Source organism: Schistocerca cancellata, chromosome 7 (assembly GCF_023864275.1).
Source record: "Schistocerca cancellata isolate TAMUIC-IGC-003103 chromosome 7, iqSchCanc2.1, whole genome shotgun sequence".
NCBI lineage: Eukaryota > Metazoa > Arthropoda > Insecta > Orthoptera > Acrididae > Schistocerca > Schistocerca cancellata.
Window position 1 is genome coordinate 137851755 of NC_064632.1, and position 22968 is coordinate 137874722.

Sequence of the window (22968 nt, forward strand, 5' to 3'; positions counted from 1 at the left end):
TTATGTAACCTTTGTTAGTCATTGTCCTTACCCATTTAGCTCCATCCCTGTTCCCGTTCCAGCACTACGCAGCCCTCTAGCCCACAAACACGTCCATAGTCTTTTTACTTCTCTTCTTTTCCACTACCACCCCACTCCCCTCCCCTCCCCTTGCCCTATGTATAACCTAGTGCCTGCACCCAGCTGCCCTACCCTCTCCTCACCTCATCCCTGTACTCTCCCTTAAGCAGCACTTTACCTTCCACCACCCCTATGCTGCTATCCCTCCCCCTGCCCACCCTGCCATCCTCCTTACCCCTGCGACCCAGTTGCTTCTCCCATGATGTGCTGCTACTCGCGGTCTGGCATCAGCAGCCAGAGACAGTGGTGATGTGTGTGTGAGTTATGTTCACGGGAGTTTGTGTGTATGTTGTCTATTTCCGATTAAGGTCTTGTTGGCTGAAAACTTATTATCTCACAGACTTTTTCTTGTGCCTATCTGCAACTGAACAACTCTGCTGTATGGTGAGGAACAATAGATTTTAATTTAAGAAACTACTTCATAATATGTGTATCTGGAACACAGCATTATACCAGTCAGTCCTTTTGATACTCTTTAATATTTTATACCACATTTTCTGATGTTTCAGGATTTCCCTTTCTTGAGGTATCACAGACAACCTGAGAAGAGTCTTCTGCTCGAAAATGGTGACTTTGCTGTGGTGTGTCTCGATTGTTATGAGACTCTGCGCACACAGTCTCTTGAATATGAGAGGTGGGGATTGCCTGTAGAAAAGCGTGAATACAATTGGATTACACAACCACCACCACCTGAGGATTCGCCAGATGCTACTGTTGCGAGGTTGCCATCAGGAGAACGGTCAGAAAAATTGGTGAGTAGCAAATTAGATTTTAACTTCTACAGTAATGTTCAGATTGCTGCTGTTGCAGAAAAATGACTGGTTGCCATAGATTTATAACTTTGTTTTGGGTATTATGTGTCACTATTGGCTACTGAGAACTTTATTTAGTCATAACTTAACAACTGTTATGTTGCATTAGATACACGTATGAAAGTTTTACGTAGTAATGTAACAGACAGTAATATGTTGAAAGTAAAGGCATTTTGAACTTCAGGAAACTAATATTCTGTTCTTTACCATACCAGATAGAAGAAGTTATTTGTGATGGTAAAGAGGGGGAAAATCATTTAGAAGCTAATCAAGAGTACACTTATTATCAGTGCTGTGTAAGTCATGCATGGTGATGTGTGAATCCCCAGGTCTTTTCTTTTCTCTCCCCCCCTCCCCCCCCCCCTCCCCCGCCCCAAAAATCCCAATTGGAGGTAGACATGAGAAGGAATGAGTCATACAAGTCATTCAAATATAAACTGGAGCTGTATTCATCTACTCGTGTTGTGACTTAAGCAGTGAAGTACGTCACAATCACTTGTGGGAAAATGGAGTGGAGATGGCTTGGCTATATACATGGCTGACACATTTATGTCTGCCATTTCGGTGTTACTGTGAATGAACAGTTGTGCCATGCATTATTATTTGTTTACCTGCCAATGGAAGTGTGAAATAAAATGACATTTTGAGGAGACACTAACTACAATTTGGTGATGCAAGTGTGGGTAAAATCCTTCCGTTCAGTTGGTCACAGAAGTTTTGAAATGGTTTCACCAAATGAAAAATCATGGTGCCTGTCAGCCATTGTCAGTGAAGACAATATGCCCTGGGTGAGCTTGTGGAAGGTGATTGCTACATTACTGCTGCTGAGATTGCATCACAGGTTGTGATAAATGTCAGAAGTGTCTGTATAAGACACAGTTGGACATGGAAAAATGTCAAGCAAGGTGGGTTTCATGTCTTTTTCACCAAGGCACAAAAGAAAGTGACTAGTTTTGAAGAAGAAGAGACGTTTCAGGACTGTATCATAACCTGTAATGAAAGATGGGTCCATCACTATATTCTTTAGACTGAGGGGGGAAGAGGTACCCACTAAGGGCAGTGTTCGACTGTCAGCTGGGAAAGTTTTGACAACTGTCATTTGGGATTCATAAGGTGTATTTCTACTTGATTACCTGCATGGACAAAGGGCAATGAACATGGCCTACTACTGCAAGTTGCTGGATGATGCCAAGATTGCTTATTGCAACAAGTGATGCTGGCAACCGATTTGGGGTGCCCTCTCCTGCATGACAATACATGGCTGCTTGCAATGCAGCACAAGGGACTTAAAAAAATGGTGTAAAAGGCGGTAAAATGTAAAATGTGGGAAATAACATTTTAAGCTGTGACAGTTATGTATAGGATACCCCCGTGCACTTTATGTATGATATATGTACATAACAGGCATCAAAAGACTTGTCAGGGACATGTTTATTATCTAATGAAGGTGTATTATCTAGTAAAAACCACTGATGTAACTGGAACTGATAACTGTCTGGGAAGTAGGAACATTTGACTCAATTTCATGTCATAATCGATGTTTTTGAAAGCCTGCAGCTGTCATTCATTATTTAAATAATAAAAATACTGCACTAGTTACGTATTTTTTTCATGCAATAGCCGGACACATTTCGAGAATTTTTTCGCGTTGTCAAGTGCAAATACGTAAATAAGTGTTTTGTGTGCTATTGGAATATGTATTACAGGTACTGTGCCTCATAGTTATGTAGAAAACCACACACACGCATGCAAACTCTGACTCACATTGTTTGTTTGTGTAACAAAAAAAAAAAAAAAATCCGCGTCCGGCCATCCTGATTTAGGTTTTCCGTGATTTCCCTAAATCACTCCAGGCAAATGCCAGGATGGTTCCTCTGAAAGGGCACGGCCGACTTCCTTCCCAATCTTTCCCTAATCCGATGAGACCGATGACCACGCAGTCTGGTCTCCTTCCCCAAACAACCAACCAACAAAAATACATATGTAAATACTGCACTTGACAATGAGAATAAATTCTCGAAACACGTCTTGCTCAGCATGAATAAAATACGTAAGCAGAGCTGCATTTAAACTAAAAACATTTGAGCAACGTAAAATGAATGACAGTATCAACTGGCGCTCCAAGTGGCCATACGCCGAAACATGCTAAATATGGTTCGACAGAGGTGCATAAGTAATAATTTTAGTATGAACACTGATAAATATTTTTGTACACCTAGCTCTTCAAACTAATAAAAAATATTAAAAACAAAATATCAAACATATTTCACATTACCTTTATTTCATCTTTCAGAACGTTATTAATAGCTCTGCAGACTTCAGATGTAATTTTTGATATTACCTAGGTGGGTGCTTTAAACAAATAGTGTAGACTTTTGTAACTGTCTCCAATTGCTAAATATCTTAGTGTTATTGCCAGACAATATTTAGCTGGTATAGCTTCTCTCAAGTCAGTATTTTTCTTCGAAATCATTTTTCGTTTTATTTCCTCCTCCTCCTCCTCCTCTTCTTCTTCTTCTTCATCTTTTTTTTAATTTTTATTTTTATTTATAATAATTTTATTTATAATAATTCCAATCCCAAAGAAAGCAAGTGATGACAGATGTGAAAATTACAGAACTATCAGTTTAATAAGTCACAGCTTTACAGACGAATGGAAATACTGGTAGAAGCTGACCTCGGGGAAGATCAGTTTGGATTCCGTAGAAATATTGGAGCACGTGAGGCAATATTGACCCGACGACTTATCTTAGAAGAAAGATTAAGGAAAGGCAAACCTATGTTTCCAGCATTTGTAGACTTAGAGAAAGCCTTTGACGATGTGTATTGAGCAAGCAGTACAGGAAATAAAAGAAAAAATTGGAGTAGGTATTAAAATCCATGGAGAAGAAATAAAAGCTTTGAGGTTCACTGATGACATTGTAATTCTGTCAGAGACAGCAAAGGACTTGGAAGAGCAGTTGAACGGAATGGACAGTGTCTTGAAAGGAGGATACAAGATGAACATCAACAAAAGCAAAACGAGGATAATGGAATGTAGTTGAGTTAAATCGGGTGATGCTGAGGGAATTAGATTAGGAAATGGGACGCTTAAAGTAGTAAATGAGTTTTGCTATTTGGGGAGCAAAATAACTGATGATGGTCGAAGTAGAGAGGATATAAAATGTAGGCTGGCAGAGGCAGGGAAAGTGTTTCTGAAGAAGAGAAATTTGTTAACATTGAGTATTGATTTAAGTGTCAGGAAGTCGTTTCTGAAAGTATATGTATGGAGTGTAGCCATGTATGGAAGTGAAACATGGACGATAAGTAGTTTAGACAAGAAGAGAATAGAAGCTTTCGAAATGTGGTGCTACAGAAGAATGCTGAAGATTAGATGGGTAGATCACATAACTAATGAGGAGGTACTGAATAGAATTGGGGAGAAGAGGAGCTTGGGGCACAACTTGACTAGAAGAAGGGATCGGTTGGTAGGACATGTTCAGAGACATCGAGTGATCACCAATTTAGTATTGGAGGGCAGCGTGGAGGGTAAAAATTGTAGAGGGAGACGAAGAGATGAATACACTAAACAGATTCAGAAGGATGTAGGTTGCAGTAGGTACTGGGAGATGAAGAAGCTTGCACGGGATAGAGTAACATGGAGAGCTGCATCAAACCAGTCTCAGGACTGAAGACCAAAACAACAACAACAATAAAGATAGGTTAAGCCAAAGATTATGACCGACACAACCTCTACATCTGTCGTGTTTGCTTCTCCAGAACAAACAAGCACACTCGCAAGCATGTGGATAGTTCCCCAAACTTAGCCAAGCATTTGTAGAGGCTTGGAGTTTGCGCCAAGCGTGTGGACGCAGCACCATGATGACCACAACAATCACTAAACTGCGTTTGCGCTGTAGGGACTGTTAGGAAATGGTTATGATTGGTCATGATATCTTGATTCGAACGAACCTAATTATTCCCATCAGCCACTACGTCAAGTAGAGCTTGACAGTGGCGGGGGATATGTCACGAACTGTTCCGACTTTTACGCGTTTACTGGTTTCAATCTGCTGAGTAGAGTGCCCTGGTGTCAAGAAACTTAACCACGTAATATTTGTAAACAGTACTGGATGGCCAACATTATGCCAGCGTCATATTTCCTCCACAAACATTTTTTCGTAATGCGTAAATGTCGGGAAAACTATAAATATGTTGATGCAAAATCAGGTGCAAATAAATTAACATCGCGGGCATAGGAATTTTGATGGGACCAATAAAAAATGTTGTAAACGGTGGGAAAACGTTAATTCTGGGAATGTAAAAGCAGGGTTATACTGTAATTGGCTAGTGGCAGCCAAAGCCTACCTCCCCTTGTTTGTCATCTTATTCTACCTATTAAAATAAGATAAAATCAAAGATTGAAATTTTTTGGCTACAGCTTTTAAATTTAATGAAATTGTGTGATTTTTTGCACGTTTGGAAACCTGGGAATGACCATATCTCAAAAAATATTTGACATTCACACCTGAATTTACACCATTTTATTCAGTTTATTATAGGTTTTAAAATATGTGTTATGTGACCAAATTCATTAAATTGCTAGACTTTCCCAAACCAAAACTTTCTTAAATTTTGAAAATTTCAGTATCGGATTTTTTGTACAGAAAGAAAAAGTATGTTATTTGCACACAGTTTGTTAATGTGTGTGCTGAATTTCATGATGGTATGATTGAAGGGAACATGTGAAGTAAATTTCATTTTACTGCTGTTTGTTTTTCTGACAGTACCTCAACTGCACTTCGTTTGCAAGCTTTTACATTGAACTATTGTTAAAATGAAATTATTGAGTACTAATTAAGCATACTTTGGTTTATCACTTTAAAATTGTACCAAACTATGCCATATAACAATTCACACAAATAATGTAAGGGATAATATGCATTTTCCATTTTATATAACTTTAAATTTACAGTGGTGGTTGTGTACATATTTACAGGACAATAGAGTGTGTGTGTGTGTGTGTGTGTGTGTGTGTGTGTGTGTGTGTGTGTGTGTGTGCGCGCGCGCGCGTGCACGCGAATGCAGTAATTCGGTTCAGTAGAGATGAATTGTTGAGATGAAATTAGCAAAGCACTGGTGATGGAAAGAGGACCATGGTATTTTGTATATATGTAACTCCAAAGCATATGGGCTCAGACGATAAAGTGGCAGAAAACTGGCTGTGTCATGATTTAAAATGCTTATTGGCCCAATAAAATGTTGAATCGCATATCTTGAAATATGACAAGCACCAAGTGCAGCCCACGAAGTGGAATATTGTACTTGTAATATTTTGACATGAGCATACTTGTTATATTTCGACATGAGCAGTTCAGTGTTATATTGTGAAATTAGGCATTTTAAATCATGACACTGGCATATTTGTACTACCTCGTCACCTGAGGATTTTCATATAGAATGGAACCACTGGCTTCATAAATGCACATAAAATTATAGTTGAAATGGTTTTTGAACCACTAATATTAATCAGTTATGGAAGTACAACATGATCAAATATTAACTTCATTCCAATTTTTTGAGTGCTAGCATGTATGCCTTCAGTCACGTATGTATGACAGATGATGAGCATGCAGCATAAAAAAGGAGCTTGTGAAATATTTTTATAAAACCATAGCAGTCACAGGGAAGAAAAGCATTGTGCATTTATTCCTGTGAGCAAAGTCTAATGTAAAGCAAAAATTGTTTCTGACTAAGGATTTTGATGTTATAATATTCAAGGGGTCCAGATGCTGCATGTTTTTGAGTAGATCACAGGACTAGTTGCTTGCACCTATGATAACAAACAGTGGGTGGTTTCCTGCTTTTCGGGAATGAAAAAGGAGAAGTAAACTTTTTATTTACACATCGTTGTGGACGTACTCTTTCTCTTTCATAAAAGATAAATTGAGTGTAATTACAAAAACTTCATACTTTGTAAATTAAGTCCCTCAGCTGCCACTGGAAGAATGTATAAACCTAGCAGAAGAAGAGCTGTGAAAAGCCCCAGATTATATTGGAAAAGATGTGTTGTTGCATCAGTTATGAAATTATTGCTTATGAGAAATAGGTTACATCATTTAAAAGAAAAATGCAGTACATAATTTCAGATTCTAATAAGATTGTTAGTGGATCACCATTAACATATTTCTTGTTGAAGATGAATAAAAAATTTCTCTTTGCGAGGTATTCAAACAACACATTAAATAATAACAGCTACATCATTGTTTAATTAATAATATTAATGTATCTGTAAAATGAAGCTGTAATTAAGTAAATTATTCACAGTCTTTTTTTTTTTTTGAGCATGTGGTGTCATGGTGTATGTTAAAATAACTCCACAGTTAACAAGAAAAGTCAAATGGGAATTTAAATTTATGTGTATAATTCAGATAATGTAATAACTTGATTGACACTGAATAAAAATTTTTGATTTGACAGTCTTGTTTGGTTTTTGATATATTATGTTTCAGTAAAAAGTCAAAACCCCTGCTGACTAGACACAAGGCACTGCACTTACCATTAAAATAAAATTTATTTTAATATATTCCCACTTGAATACCATCATGAAATTTGGTGCATGCGTTAACAAATAATGCACGAGTGACACTTTTTTTTCTTTTTTTTTTTTTTTTTTTTCAGAACAAAAAAAATCCAATTTTGAGATTTTCTAAATTAAAAAATAATTTCATCTGGAAAAATTCAGCATTGTTAAGAATATTGTTAATTAATACATACTTTTAAAGCTTAGAAGAAACTGAATAAAATGGTACAAATTTTAGGTCTGTAAGTCAAATAGTGTTTGAGATATGGTGATTTTAAGGTTTCAGAGCATAATAAAAATTGCATAATTTTGGAAATTTTAAAAATTAATAGCTCAAAAAAATTAATTTGGAATTTTTCATGCGAACAACTATTACTATAAGTGTACAAAAAATTATCAAAATTTGAGATGTCAGAAACCAGACCATTGAATGATTCCACATGGCCTAACCCTTTTTATATTATGTCCATCAGAAAATTAGCAAATTCATGAAATCTCAGAGCACTGTGCTACTCAGTAATATAAAGTGTTAGAGGTTATTTCTGTATTAAAGAGTTCATGAAAGTTCACAGAATTTGTTGTATTCACAAAAAATGACAGTACACTATGAATCATACACATAGTCCTGGATGGCTAATATATAATCAGTGTTGTGACTTCTGAAACCATATGCTGGAGATACATCCCAGAAAATTCCAGTCCCTTATAATTATAACATCATTTAAATATTTCATAACTTAAATTGCACTTCGTGGAAAATACCATCTGGAAAACAAATTTTATCTAACTTAGAATCTTAATTTTGCTGAAGTGTTCATCCATTTTTCAGTGCATTACCTTTCCCAAAATTGTAGAGAAAGTTTTTAACATTGAAAGTGGTTGATAATTGAAAACATGTATGTTAATTCCCTTCTGATCAATTGAGTTTAAAAATAGCACACTTTAATATTTTGGGGAAAATTTCTTGTGTTAATGATCAGCTATATCAGGACAAGGTGCTTGCAGTACTTGGCTTGAAATCATCGTAAATTGTGCTTATTGGATGTGTGCTATTTGACAGCATCATATCACATACACATGCCTTTGTGTGTTGTCCAATGCAAAGATGACTTATATCTGCAATTTTTAATTTATGGCTACTTTGTACATAAGGGAAAATGTCTCTCTCCACATTACTTCTAAGTCTATAACCTGTTGGCCTTATGTAAAATTAAGTGTAAATGTGTGTGTGTGGGGGGGGGGGGGGGGGGAGCCCCACCCCTGTGTGCATGCATTGTGTGTTAAGTAGAGAGAGATAACAGCAGTTACCTTAGAAAGATCAGTAACAGATATCAGGATTTCTTAGAGACGCAGAGAATTGATCAGCCACTGACTACTTTAGTTCTGTTAAAACAAGGATTCTTGCAAAATAAGGAAAAATTAATAGATGACATACTCACATTCATTCTGTTGTGGAAGATAATATGTAATTTTTTATTAGAAACCAACTACCAACCTGGGAACGCGCATTGTGGTGCCACATCAGTATGTGCACATGGATGACATGTCTTTCTGTGCAGCACATACTGTTTTAGAAGCATGAGAAGACAACACTTTCCTATCTTACAGTGCCTCTGTGTTAGTTCTTTTATCCAGTTAGCTCTCTTTTTACAGTGCCCTTTGGTCCATTGTATATGTTGGAAGTGAGCATACTTAAAATTTGCTTGCAAGATTAGAAGAAAAAGATAAGATTGTGAAACATTTGTAAAAACAAGAAAGAAGTTGATTTGGAGTGGCGATAAACTTAGGAAATCTAACAATAATGATTTGTATCTCATTGAACTTATCAGTGGAGTTCTTCTGTTATACAGTCTTAGTGACTGGAACATGCAGTGGGCAATAATGAGGATGTTGTAATGGACACTGGAGTAATCGGTCCATTTTCTCCTTGTTTTATTGTTTACTAGTGGGGTGGGGGCCATGGCAATGCCCCAGCAACCTTCCAAAGATTCCTCTGGCAACTGCTGAAAGATGGTCCGGGCTGCATAAATTGTCTAGATGATGTTGTGATGATGGGGGGCGCAATGGAAGATCACTTTGGAAACTTACAGCAGTTATTCCACGCCAACCAGTCCACAGGTCTTAAGTGCAATCTCGAGAATCTATCTCTCTCTCTCTCTGTCCCCCTCCCTCCCTCCCTCCCCCCCATTTTCCCACCCTCACCCTCACCACCTCTCCCACTCTTTTTCCCCCTCTCTCCCTCCCTCAATCCCCCTCCCCTCCTCCCTTTCTCACCTTCCCCGCAACTACTGTTGGTTGAATACCAGTAGCGCGTCATCTCTCCCGAAGGTATTAAGCTCACACAGAAGCTGGTCAAAGCCCTCATCACACTTCATCGTCCCACAAATTTAAGGGAGTTACAGTCCTTCTTGGGAAAAGTAATGTATTAAGGAAAGGTTTTCATAGGCCTGCTGCCGATTGTGCACCCACTCAACAACTTGTGGAAGGAGGACATGCCTTTTGTAGGGTACGAGGCTTGTGAACAGTCGTTCAGGATCCTAATGGAGGCCCTGCTCTCGGCACCATATCTCATCACATTTCAAAACGGCAAACAACTAGAGGCGGTGGCAAACACTTCTGAATGATGTCTTAAGGGGCTGTCCTGCACTTAGAGTTGTGGACAGCTCTGAAGATTTGATTGCATTTGCATCAAAGAAGTTCAGTATCAAGCAGAAGGAGTATTCACAGATGAAAAAAGAGCCTCACATGATCATCTTTGTGCCAAAGAAATTTCATATATTTCTGTTTGGGACAAAGTTTCATTTCTTTACGGATCATAAGCCATTAATCTCCCTCTTTGGTCCTGCAGCAAAACTACCCCAGAGGACTGCCTACCAGCTCCAGTGCTGCGCACTCTTTCTCAGCAGTTATAAGTACAAAATTCCTCTTTGGTATTCCACTCAACATGCCAGTGTGGATGCCCTGCCCCATCTCCCAATGAGCTCCAATCTATAGCTCAACCAAGATAATATCTTGTGCTTACCGTTGGATGAAAAGGCTCAACAGGCAATTGACACTTTTCTCATCAGGGGGTCTGTGTACTGTGGTACAGGCAATCGGGTTGGCTGGACTGCATTTCTAGTCGGGACTCCAACCCATTGTAACATTAATTCAACCTCTGCCACTGGCTTATCCTAGTGGATGTGGTTATCCTACTAACCATGGATAAGTGGTCTCTCAGGGTAGTCCCGACAGAACCTCTACACCTGACAATCTTACAGCTCTTGCACGAAGGTTACAGGAACAACTCGTAAATTAAAGTGCTCGCCCAGTGCCATGTTTGCTGGCCAGGCATAGATCGGCAGGTTGTAACACCTTGTCCACAACTACCATCAGTTTGACCAACAACAGGTGGCTCTTCGCCAAACACTCTCATACTGTCCAAAACCCTCAATCCCATGGGAGTAGGTTCATGTCGACTTCACAGGCCTCTCCTGAATACTAGCTGACTGATTGTCCCTTGTGTGTACTCCAGATTTCCATACATGGTCAGCTGTTGGTCCACAAGTGCAGAGGCTATGGTCACACCACTCAGCAGAATTTTCAGCATTGAAGGATGTCCTCTCATGCTGGTGTCGGACAATGGACCACAGTCATCACTTGCTGTCTCTGCACTTCTACTCGCAATCCAAAGGTGAAGCCGAAAGACTTGTGTGAAATTTTAAAACACAGCTGAAGAAATATGTGACATGCTCATACAGATGAAGTGTTAACCATTTTTTTTGAGTTCCTACTGGTCGACAGTGAGAGGGTGAAGATCTAGCAGAACTCCACTTTGGCTGTCAGCTCCGCATGCTCCTCCATCTTGTGCTGTCAACACTTCTGGAGTTGTCTGCAGCGCTGTCTCCCCACTTCTGGCCAGGCACCTGTGTGTGGGTGTGGGGCTTTGGACGCCAGAATAAGTTGATTCCAGCGATCTTCCGGCAGCAGCTGGGACACTGCATGCTCACTCTGGCCAAGGGGGACCAGATGGTGACACACCATAATCAGCTCTGCCTGCTGCAGGGAACCCAGCAGCTGATGCCGGCCTCTGGGCCCTCCTCCAGACACACATCGCAGCAATGCCACCTTTCATTTCTCTTTTGCCAGGCCCTTTGTTATCTTCCTTCCTGCTCCTCAGCTGTTCCTTCCCTCTGATTCTCAGTCCTCTTTACCAATCTCGACCATGCCCTCATGTCCCTCTGTTTGTAGGCCGCCCGAGATGGAACAGGTGTCAGAAGAAGATAGGCTGCGGTAACGGTACCAACCCTACCACTACAGGTGTGTTCCATACCAAGTCCAGATATGTACATGGAGTGGCCTCCGCAACCAGCATCTGAACCACCAAGACTCAGACTGCACCAGTAAGCGGGGACCTTCTGGCCGTACACTCCCATCTGTGCTGACTGGGATCTGGTAAAATTGAAGGGGCCATCCAATGCTTCCGAAGACATTGGCCCGGTTTGGAGTTCTGCCTGGGCACCCAGCTTGGTGGGGATTGACTCGCTGATGTGGAGCTTGCCATCTCCCCCATGGAAGAAGGGATGTGATAGCCCACTGGGTTACTAGATAGATGTTGGGCACCAGCTGATGTCTCTGATGTTGCATGGTTGGCATGTATGACAGAACAGTCACTGTGTGTCCTCTGTTGTGAAGCTTGGCCACCAGGGGGAGACATTGCACTCAGTGACAGCACATGACGGTTGTGCAAGTGCTTGCCAGTGCCACCTGCAACATGCCATTTACATATGTGATCGAGTAATTGCCCTCATTCTTCATGCTATTTACCACGCTATATAGAACTATACTGTACTTATCTTGCAATGTGGCTATGCCACACATTGTAGCCTTTGTGAATTATTGTCTTGTGAGATTGTTTAAGTAAAAGTTATTGTTTGTGTATGATGAAAGAAGTAAATGGTTTTCACAGTGTACTGTGGTGTGATTTGTGTGCCACATACTGGAACATTTTTTTCCTGAGAATAGTGTTGCATTTGTAATCACAAAATATAATGTGTTAAAGAGTGAAAAGCCGCATGGCTTGGTAGCTCAAAAGAGGAGGTCCCAAGGGATGGGATCAACTTTTTGAAATTATCTGTAGAGTGTCTTAGGTTAGTGTCCGCTGCGGCCATTTGCCCTAGTGGACCCGTGTTTGGAAGTAATCAACAATAAAGAACTCCGCATGATGCTCTAGATCCTTAAAAATGGTAGTGTTATCTGCAGCAGTGGCGCAGCATAGAGGTTAAAATACATTTCTAGGTGTTGAAGGTTGTGTGTTCGTATCCCATCTGGTGTTTTCCAATTTTTTTTGTAATCTTTATTGAAATAACTTTGTTCTTCAGTTTTATTCAGGTAATTGGCTTAAATGTCATTTTTTAAAATTTGTAATCCATTACTGAGTTATTTCAATTATCGTATTAACCTACAGTTTTCAAAAAGTCAGTCCCTTCCCTGGGGATCTCCCCGTGCCAGTGAGTAATGCAAAACATTAACTTCAGAGGTCTGGAGCTCTTTTCCCAGTTGGTTCTGACATTTTTATTTCTGTCACTTTTCATTCTTTCACCTGCTATTTAACGGAGTCAGTCAGTTCTAAGGTCAGCAGAAGGCAAGGGGCACATCACGGAAAGTATGAGCATACATACTAAAGAACAGTGGTGTTCTACCAAACTGTAATGGTGAGCTTTACTTTGTTGTGTCCAATGAAGATCAGAGTTTTTATAGTTGTTTTCAAAGAGGAGTGGCAAAAAAGGTTTGTTTCTGTGGGGGGAAATGATAGTTATTTATGTCACTGCAAGTTCAGTGCCAGTAAAATATTTGTAATATAAACGTCCTTAATTTATTTTTCCTGCTTTCCACACAAAAATTAACAGTAATTGTGGTACATTAAATTAAGTCATGATTTTCAAATCTTCCCAATACGAGGTGCATTCAAGTTCTAAGGCTCCGATTTTTTTTCTAATTAACTACTCACCCGAAATCGATGAAACTGGCGTTACTTCTCGACGTAATCGCCATGCAGATGTACACATTTTTCACAACGCTGATGCCATGATTCCATGGCAGCGGCGAAGGCTTCTTTAGGAGTCTGTTTTGACCACTGGAAAATCGCTGAGGCAATAGCAGCACGGCTGGTGAATGTGCGGCCATGGAGAGTGTCTTTCATTGTTGGAAAAAGCCAAAAATCACTAGGAGCCAGGTCAGGTGAGTAGGGAGCATGAGGAATCACTTCAAAGTTGTTATCACGAAGAAACTGTTGTGTAACGTTAGCTCGATGTGCGGGTGCGTTGTCTTGGTGAAACAGCACACGCGCAGCCCTACCTGGACGTTTTTGTTGCAGTGCAGGAAGGAATTGTTCTTCAAAACATTTTCGTAGGATGCACCTGTTACCATAGTGCCCTTTGGAACGCAATGGGTAAGGATTACGCCCTCTCTGTCCCAGAACAGGGACACCATCATTTTTGCAGCACTGGCGGTTACCGGAAATTTTTTTGGTGGCGGTGAATCTGTGTGCTTCCATTGAGCTGACTGGTGCTTTGTTTCTGGATTGAAAAATGGCATCCACATCTCATCCATTGTCACAACCGACGAAAAGAAAGTCCCATTCATGCTGTCGTTGCACATCAACATTGCTTGGCAACATGCCACACGGGCAGCCATGTGGTCGTCCGTCAGCACTCGTGGCACCCACCTGGATGACACTTTTCGCATTTTCAGGTCGTCTTGCAGGATTGTGTGCACAGAACCCACAGAAATGCCAACTCTGGAGGCGATCTGTTCAACAGTCATTCGGCGATCCCCCAAAACAATTATCTCCACTTTATCGATCATATCGTCAGACCGGCTTGTGCGAGCCCGAGGTTGTTTCGGTTTGTTGTCACACGATGTTCTGCCTTCATTAAACTGTTGCACCCACGAACGCACTTTCGACACATCCATAACTCCATCACCACATGTCTCCTTCAACTGTCGATGGATTTCAATTGGCTTCACACCGCGCAAATTCAGAAAACGAATGATTGCACACTGTTCAAGTAAGGAAAACGTCGCCATTTTTTAAGTATTTAAAACAGTTCTCATTCTCGCCACTGGCGGTAAAATTCCATCTGCCGTTCGGTGCTGCCATCTCTGGGACGTATTGACAATGAACGCGGCCACATTTTAAAACAATTGCGCATGTTTTTATCTCTTTCCAGTCCGGAGAAAAAAAATCGGAGGCCTTAGAACTTGAATGCACCTCGTACCTTATAACAATTTCACCTTCCTGCAATACAAAATCTACTTGTGTCCTACTAGACATAAAGACAGTTTCATACGTGGTAACTATTGGTGATTTGTGTGTATTCAAAAGTTCACAGTAGAGTGTTTAAAATCTTCATCTTTTCTGCATTTATAATCTCTCTGCAGCACACAAAAATACTATAATTTCTGGACATTTTTGTATCTGCATGTATCGAAAGCTTCTAACAAAAATAAAAGGCACATAGCTTGATTCATGTATTTGAACTTCCTGTCCAAAAGTAGCACATCAAGAGTCCCAGTGAAATGACGCCAGATCTGGAAAATTGGGTCCATGACCAATACTAAGCATTGCTTAATTCTTAACACAAATGAACTGTAATTGCATTCATATACATTAGAGATGTCACAGAATTGTCATTTTAGTAGAGCCCTCAGTTTTCACCAGTGAGGGTGGTTAACACTGTAACTGCAAAAGAGGTTAAAAAGACACGTTTCAAGTTTTATTTGTACTATAATGAATTCTGTTTTTAACTTTTTCCCAACAAACTTCATGACATTTCCTTCTACTTTTGGCAACAGTGTGTTACAATTTGCTGAATTTTCATGATTTCATGGTAATTTCATTAAGTACACCTAGAGCAGTTGGAGGGATCAGTTGACCCCTGTCTTAACTCCTTTTTAGAATATTGCTATTCTCATAATTATGGACGTACTTGCATTGCTTTTTGCTTTGGTCAGCAGTTACTGGCTCAAATGGTGATAGATGCAGTGTTGAAAGCATTTCCACCCTTGTCATTGTAATGGTACTTTTCAGTAATATTTCATGTGTTACTGCTGTTACTTGCCTCATCAATTAGATAGTTTTTTGTTTATTTACCTGTAACAGGCATTTTCAGTTTGTAATGTTGCCGCATGGCCTCACTGATAAAGAGATTTCGCACATTGTGGAGAACTCAGATACTGAATCAGAAAGTGACTTATTGGATGCAGATGGTGATTAACTGCCACAGTCAACAGATGATGAAAGTAGTGAGATGGGGGAGGAGTTACCATCAGTGGATGTCTCAGTTATTACGTCAATCTTGGGAGTCAACTGGCACAACAGTGAAGAAGATGGCTAGAGGTGGAATGGAAGGTTGCTACACACCATCTCCTGGATGAAGGGCTGCTTTGAACGTCCTGAAGGGGAGAGGAGGACCCACTACATATGCCTACCGCCAAGTGGATACCTCCATCACCATTGCCTTCAGACTACTTTTTGATGCACCAGTGGTGCATATCATTAAAAAAAAAACCACAGAATCAAAGACTTGGAACAAAATTAAAAAAACAGCACTTGGACAACATCGTTGGTAGAATTGGAGACAGTTATTGGCATCTTTGCTCCAGAGATACTTTTAGTACTAAAGTTATCTTGTTGGATGAACGTTTGCAGTGCTGTATTATGCCAGTGTGGGAACTCTAGCAAATCCTGAGAAGAGTCCCTTGGTTTGCTTTAGACCTCAAACTTTATGATAAAAAATAAAACAGCATTTTCCAAAAGCTTTTTGTTATTTAATTTGGACAAATTTAGAGAGAACACTAGACAAATCAATGTCTGTAAGCAAATAACATTCTATGTTCGTTAAGATGAGGTGGTATCAAAGAAAAGATAACAGACAAGTCTATTTCTAAATTTGTGAAACACAAATCTAATGAATTTTCCATTAAAAGTTTAGAAAGCTGATCTTTTTCCTCCAAGAAGCAGCAGCCATGTTGGTTTTGAGCAGTTCATCATTTAGACTTTCATCCAAATTGTCTTGGTAAATAACTATAATAACTGGAGTTGTTTTTCAAGATATCTTCTGCAGTTAAAGACATAAACTGCTGAAGTACTCCAAATATCCTAGTAACTTGACGATAAACTTCCATGCATTTAGCTAACACAGACAACATATTATCAGTTATGAAATAAACATGTGAATTTCAAAATGTTGTCCAGGTATTTGATTTTTTCCGTCTTCATTGAATGTAACAGAGCTGCTAAAATAGTCGTATCTTATTTCGCTTGTGCTGTCGTGAAGTCTGTTGCTTATAAGAGGTGTGATTGGAAAGTTTTAAGAATGGGCTTGTAATTGTACAATGATGGTACTTACATGCTACTGTGGTGCATCTCCTTCGAAATAGTCCCCTTCTGACTGAACACGCCGACTCCAACAGTGTTTCCATTTTCGAAAACATTCCTGGAAGTTTTTTTCCTGAAGTGCGTTAAAGACACTCTCCATATTTGCCTGGATGTCTTCAATCGAGTCAAATTGCTTGCCTTTCCATTAAAATTTCAGTTTAGGAAAAGGTAGAAGCCCATAGGGGCTTTTTTCGGTCGTGGTGAACCTGGAGTCTTCCACTGCGAAGACTGAACTTCAGTTTCAGGATCATATCCATATACCCATGATTCGTCACCTGTAATTACTCTATTTAACAAATCTGGGTCATTTTTTGTCTTATTAGACAGTTCTTGGCACACTTCAAGTCGGTATTGTCTCTGGTCACATGACAACACTTTTGGAATGAATTTTGCGGACACTCGATGTGTGTTCAGATCTTCAGTTAAAATTGCCTGAACTGCATAGAAACATAAATTAAGTTCATCAGTCATCTCCCTAATTGTAATTGTACGATTAGAGCACACTAAGTTGTGAACTTTCACAACATTTTCATTCATTTTTGAGGTGGAAGGACGGCTGGACTGCGGTTCATCTTCAAATGATTCGCAGCCATTTTTAAATCTGTTGAACCAGACAAAAACATTTGACTGGTTCATACAGTTATCTCCAAAAGCTGTTTTTAATAGTTCGTAAGTCTCAGAAGCTAATTTTCCGGTTTTAAAACAAAATTTCACACAAACTCGTTGCTCCATTTTTATGTCCATTTTCCTGCAGACAGAATCTGGCAACAAACCCTGACAGACCCGCACTCAACCAGCTGCCACAATGAAGCGAATAAAGGAAACGCAGTTTCCTGTCAGAGGGCGTTCAAGGACAAAGCAATGACTCACTCCTCATCCTCCGTGTACCTGCCCGCCAAACCAGTAAGCAGTAGCGGATCCATTCTTAAAATTTTACAATCATACCTCGTATTCTTCACAGCTGATCAGAATTTGGCTGTTGCTTCAGTATCTGATAATGTGGACCATGTTGCTTGGACATATCTGGGTAACAACTCATAGAGGGCATATTCCATATTAAGGTCTTGATCAGACAACTGCAGAGAAATGCTAGTCACTTGCAAGTTTTCCACAATTTCATACCAAGCGATAGTCATTGTTCCCTGATTAAGACACATTTTGAATCATTACCCCCAAAACAGTATGTACATTTTCTTGGACAGTTATTGTCATACAAACATTTAAAATATAAATGCTGCCTTAATGCAATCAAATTATAATACAAATTCACTTCATTTAACATGTGCAAAGTAATGAGGAAAAACAGTTATTGAAATGAGGCTTTCATGGATAAAAATAAGGAACAAAGGGAAAGACCACAATCATTTTGATAAGGATTGAAAAAAATAAATTCTGTAAGTACTGAAATGTGACCGTTAGCTTACAAGCTTATCGCCATAGCCATTATGCTACCAAACTACTGAGTTAACGGATGTTATTTTTAATAGTTTAGTGTCTCACGAGAAATTGTATTCATCACATTTTCATGAACAAGGGTCAACGAGGGTGTATGGCTGCACAGTGTGAAACCAGGTACCCAGCCCTACACCACTGTATGCATCATTTCAAAACATCAATCCTAACCATGGTTTCTTAATGACAAGTAAATCTTTGCTCTATTTGGAAGTAAATCAGTTTTAACAGTAAAATTTTATTATCAAATCAAACACCAGTAATTGGTGCTTATATTGTTGTATACATTGCACATAGAACCTACTAGGCCTTTTTTAACTTCAGCATAAATAAACAAAAAGATAAGCTCACTTTATTCTTCAGTGCTTCTCCTTTTCCTGTTGGCAAATTACGCAATTCCTAAATAAAATTATAGTTCACACTCTCGATATCTTGTACTACAGTTTAGTAGTAGTATTGTATCCTATTAGTCCACAGTGACCGGCAAAGAAACAACACAAAGGAAATGCAGGGACTGCGAAACTACAGTAAATTACTCAATAGTTCACCAACAATACAGCAACTTTGTTCTAGGCAGCTCGTGTCAAAAGTATTGTAAGAAAAAGAAATACACCTTAATAAAAAGAATGGACAGTTGTAATTGTAGACTTCCAAATAATATGGAATTCATTAATTACTTTCTTATGGCAATCAGCAGAAAACTAATTGATTGGGTTATTGTTATTGTGACTAGCTCAGACAACATTACAGAATTCCCCTGTTACGTTTTGTGGTGGTGTCAGTGTATTGTGTGGCCAATGTTCACTTTTAGAAATGAGCTAAAATTATGACTACTCGTCTTATATTTGGACACCACTGTCTTCCCATTGGACAGTAGGTAGAATACAAATGTGTGAGGCCCATAGCATCTGCTAACTCTTTGGTACATGACTTATCAGATACTGATCATGGTCATGTTCTTTGGAGCCTAATTTTATAAGAGATAAAATGACGGAATACTGATTACATGAACATATGATACTACTCTGATTTGATGAGGAGTCATCCCAAGCTCATTGCATCCCTACTGACAAGTTCACTTTCCTTCTGAATCATGGAACAATTTATTCAAAACTGCTTCTGATGTTACCACCCAGGTGAAAATATTGGAGTTGATAAGTAGATATTTCCATGCATAACAGTTGCAGGTTTGTCCAATTTATGCCAAACCGTTCTGACAAATACAGACTGAAGCTCTAGATAACTGCAGATGTAGCTTCCAAGTACAATATCAAGGCCTTGGCATATGTTGGTAACAGAGCTAAGCTAATCAGGTCACCAGTCATTGGGAGAGTATGTCATTCTTCATGTCATGAAGACGTTTTAAAATCAATGAAAGAACATGACAACAGGCAACTTATTCCCATCCCTTCAGCATGCCAAGAAGCTACAACAGAAGAAAGTGTCATTAAGGGGAACAATGATCAACACTTGCCAAGAAATCCTCTACTGCTTGAAGAACAATAATTCCTACTTTCATTCCACCACTATCTTGAAAAACACTCATAAACCAGAGTGCTCCTGACAGTGTACAAAGCAAGGAAAAATAAGAATGAGATTATTCTCAGCGCATTACATTCTGTTGTAGCAGTGAGTGAAGAAGAAACAGAAACTTTTACCATCCATAATACCACGAAGTTTGTTGTGGACATCATAGGCCAAATGATTTGTGAATATTCAACTAAGGTTGCATGCAGGAGATGAATGATGATTATCTTTAGCAATATCCTTGTCGTGGCAGCAGAAAATGTATGGATCATTTACAATCAACTAAATTGAAGAGGAAAGTGTTAACTCTTCAGCTGGTAAATTAACTTATGAAGGAGAAACAACAAAGAGCAGGAGGATAAGCCTGTAGAATTAAAAAGCTTCTATAGAACTGGACAAATCAAAATAGCAAAACATGTCAGATTGCAAAGTGCAAGGAAAACAAGAGTAATAGCATCTGTTAGAAACGCAAAAAAGCTGTCAGTGGAAAATGTGTGTGTAAAATATCAATAATCTGCTCAAAGAATGTTTTCTATATTTAGAAACAAACAAGTGAAATAAATGAAGAAATGTTGGGCACTTTAGAAACAGGTCACATTTCTGGGTAGAAATGCCACATTTTGTGTTCAAAACATAAATCTAAAAGTCTTAGAACTTCAAGGAAAAGTGTTAGAACTTCAAGGTAAGGCTTTGATTGAAGTCAAGCAAACAATGGAAAGTCTGTGTTGGAATATCAACAATATTATGAAAATGAGGGATTGCTACTCACCATGAAAATACCACATTGAGTCGCAGATAGGCATGATGAACAGACTGTTATGAATGGGCTTTTGACCAAAGCCTTCTTCAGAAAGGAAAAGTGCACACATATTCACATAATAAGCACACACTCACACACACACACACACACACACACACACACACACACCCCAACACACACACAGCTGATTGATTGAAATGTTTTCATGTCATGGCATACAAATGAATGGGGAAAAATATAGGTCTTACTTTAATTGTGATGTGGATTTTTAATGCAAATCTCATTTGTGGATTTTCCACTGTTTCAGTGTTAGTTATTTTTCAAGTCATACTTGTAGGAGGAAGATAATACAAGCAAGTCATCTCTAACAATGGAAAATCCAGGCTGGAATAATGACAGTATTATGAAAAGGATAGAGTGCTATTCACAATGTAGAGGAGATGTTGAGTCACTGCTAAACATGTGCACTTTCGGCCAAAATGTCATCTTGTAAAGTAGACAAAACACACACACACAAAAGCACAACTTGCCCAAAAGCTAATATGTTTAGCAATCTTTTTGTTTGCCTGTCTGTGATTCAACATCTCTGTATGGTGAGTAGCACTGTATCCTTTTCATAATATTGTCATCCCAAATAATCTTTCATTCTTCATGGGAAAGGAGGAGGAAGCAGCATTTTTTGTGTCAGAGAAGAGAGAAAATTTCTACCAGGTGCACATCAGGATAGGATGTCTAAGTAAACAGACAATAGAAGAGGTGTAAGACGTGGATCGAGAGAAATTACAGAAATTTTAAGAAATGCAACTTTAACATATAAGCAGGCAATAATACCATTTAGAAGTCGAAGTATTCTAGAAAACTTACAAGCCAAGGAAACAGAAAGAAAAGGAAAAGCATCAAATTATGATAAAATTGTTGAAATTTGTTATAATGAAGGAACTAACTTCCACAGAATGCTGATTATAAGAAGTGTTAGATATGTCGAATGCAGCACATACAATATGAGTAATAACATAACTGCAAAAACAATGAATCTTTATTTTGAAGAATGAGGTGGGGGTTGGAATCAACTCTTAGTATCAGTACTGGTTGCAAGTTTTTAAGGAGATTGATTGATTGATTTAATTAAGACAAAGAGCCATTTTACAACTTCATCATCATCCACAAACAGCATTAACCATCCCTTTATTGAGCAACCAAGTGCAGCAAGCATGGAACTCGTTCCCCCAAACTGACATCCAAAACCTGTACAACACAATGTATGTACAGTTGCATGCTTTCAGTCAACATTTTGGTGGTTATGCTGGTTATTAATGTACCAGCATTTCATATTCATGACAGGTTACCTTGTACTTACATTAACCCATTGTCTTGCGATGTTAATCGCTTAAATATGTTAGCTACACAAATGTATTTCCAAAATGTCATTACTCTGTGTCAGTCTGTCAAACTGGGTGAGATCAGTGCTGCATCCTCCTTAAGCTGTCTTGGTGGTGGCGCTGCTTGTGTGTTCACCAGGAGGTGTGCCTTCAAGCCCTCTGTGGATTGATGAGGCCTTTACACAGTTTATTGCCAACCATGAGAGGCATTCTGCCTGGTGTGGTATCAATAATGTATGACACCAAGAAAGGTGGGGGTGGGTCATTTGAAAAGGATATTACTATTTTCTTTCCCAATTCTTGTCCAATCCCTCTCTGATAATCTTGTCAGTATGCTATTAAATCAATGTTTCTTTCCCTCACTCTTTGAACAGAAATTCTTTGCAGAACCATTGGTTGCACTTGATTCACTGTTGGCAAATCACAGTTGCACGTTTAAGTTGCCAAATATATGATGAGCTCTGGATGATAGATCTCTGCTTCAGTCTGAATATGTGTAGTACCAGCTGTGTTCAGAAATAGCATCATGTTTTCATTTGTTTTAAATTGTGAAATGACAATAAATAATGATAAGTTAAACATAATAGAGGATTTGTCTGTGTCATTGTCATGTTAGATCTTGTTTCTTTGGCATTCCAAAGTAAAACATGTTGGCTTTTTACATTATCATTGGCCTTTAAAATTATTGGAAATCCAAGTACAGGAACTTTACAATATTCACTGTATTGTATGAACAATGTATAAAAGAAGCCACATTGCTTTTCTGTGTTTTATTATGTAAATTGGTGCATGCTTGTGTTGCGATCTGAGTATGGTGACTTTATAGTATTTATAACTTTTAGTGTTTGAAGCTTGACTGCCTTACTTATATACAATGATTTAATAGCAAACATTCATAAGAATAGACAAGTGATATCTCTCTCTGAGTAGTACAG

The 22968-nt window shown here is 38.9% G+C and overlaps 1 protein-coding gene across 1 annotated transcript in view; it reads left to right on the forward strand.

Annotated features, from left to right (window-relative positions):
• The window catches only part of LOC126092585 (protein piccolo), a 650406-nt gene that overhangs the window by 109008 nt on the left and 518430 nt on the right, over nt 1-22968 (forward strand). Inside the window, exon 7 of the mRNA XM_049908272.1 lies at nt 630-872. Coding sequence (XP_049764229.1) covers nt 630-872 — 243 coding nt within the window. The remainder of the gene's footprint in view (nt 1-629; nt 873-22968) is intronic.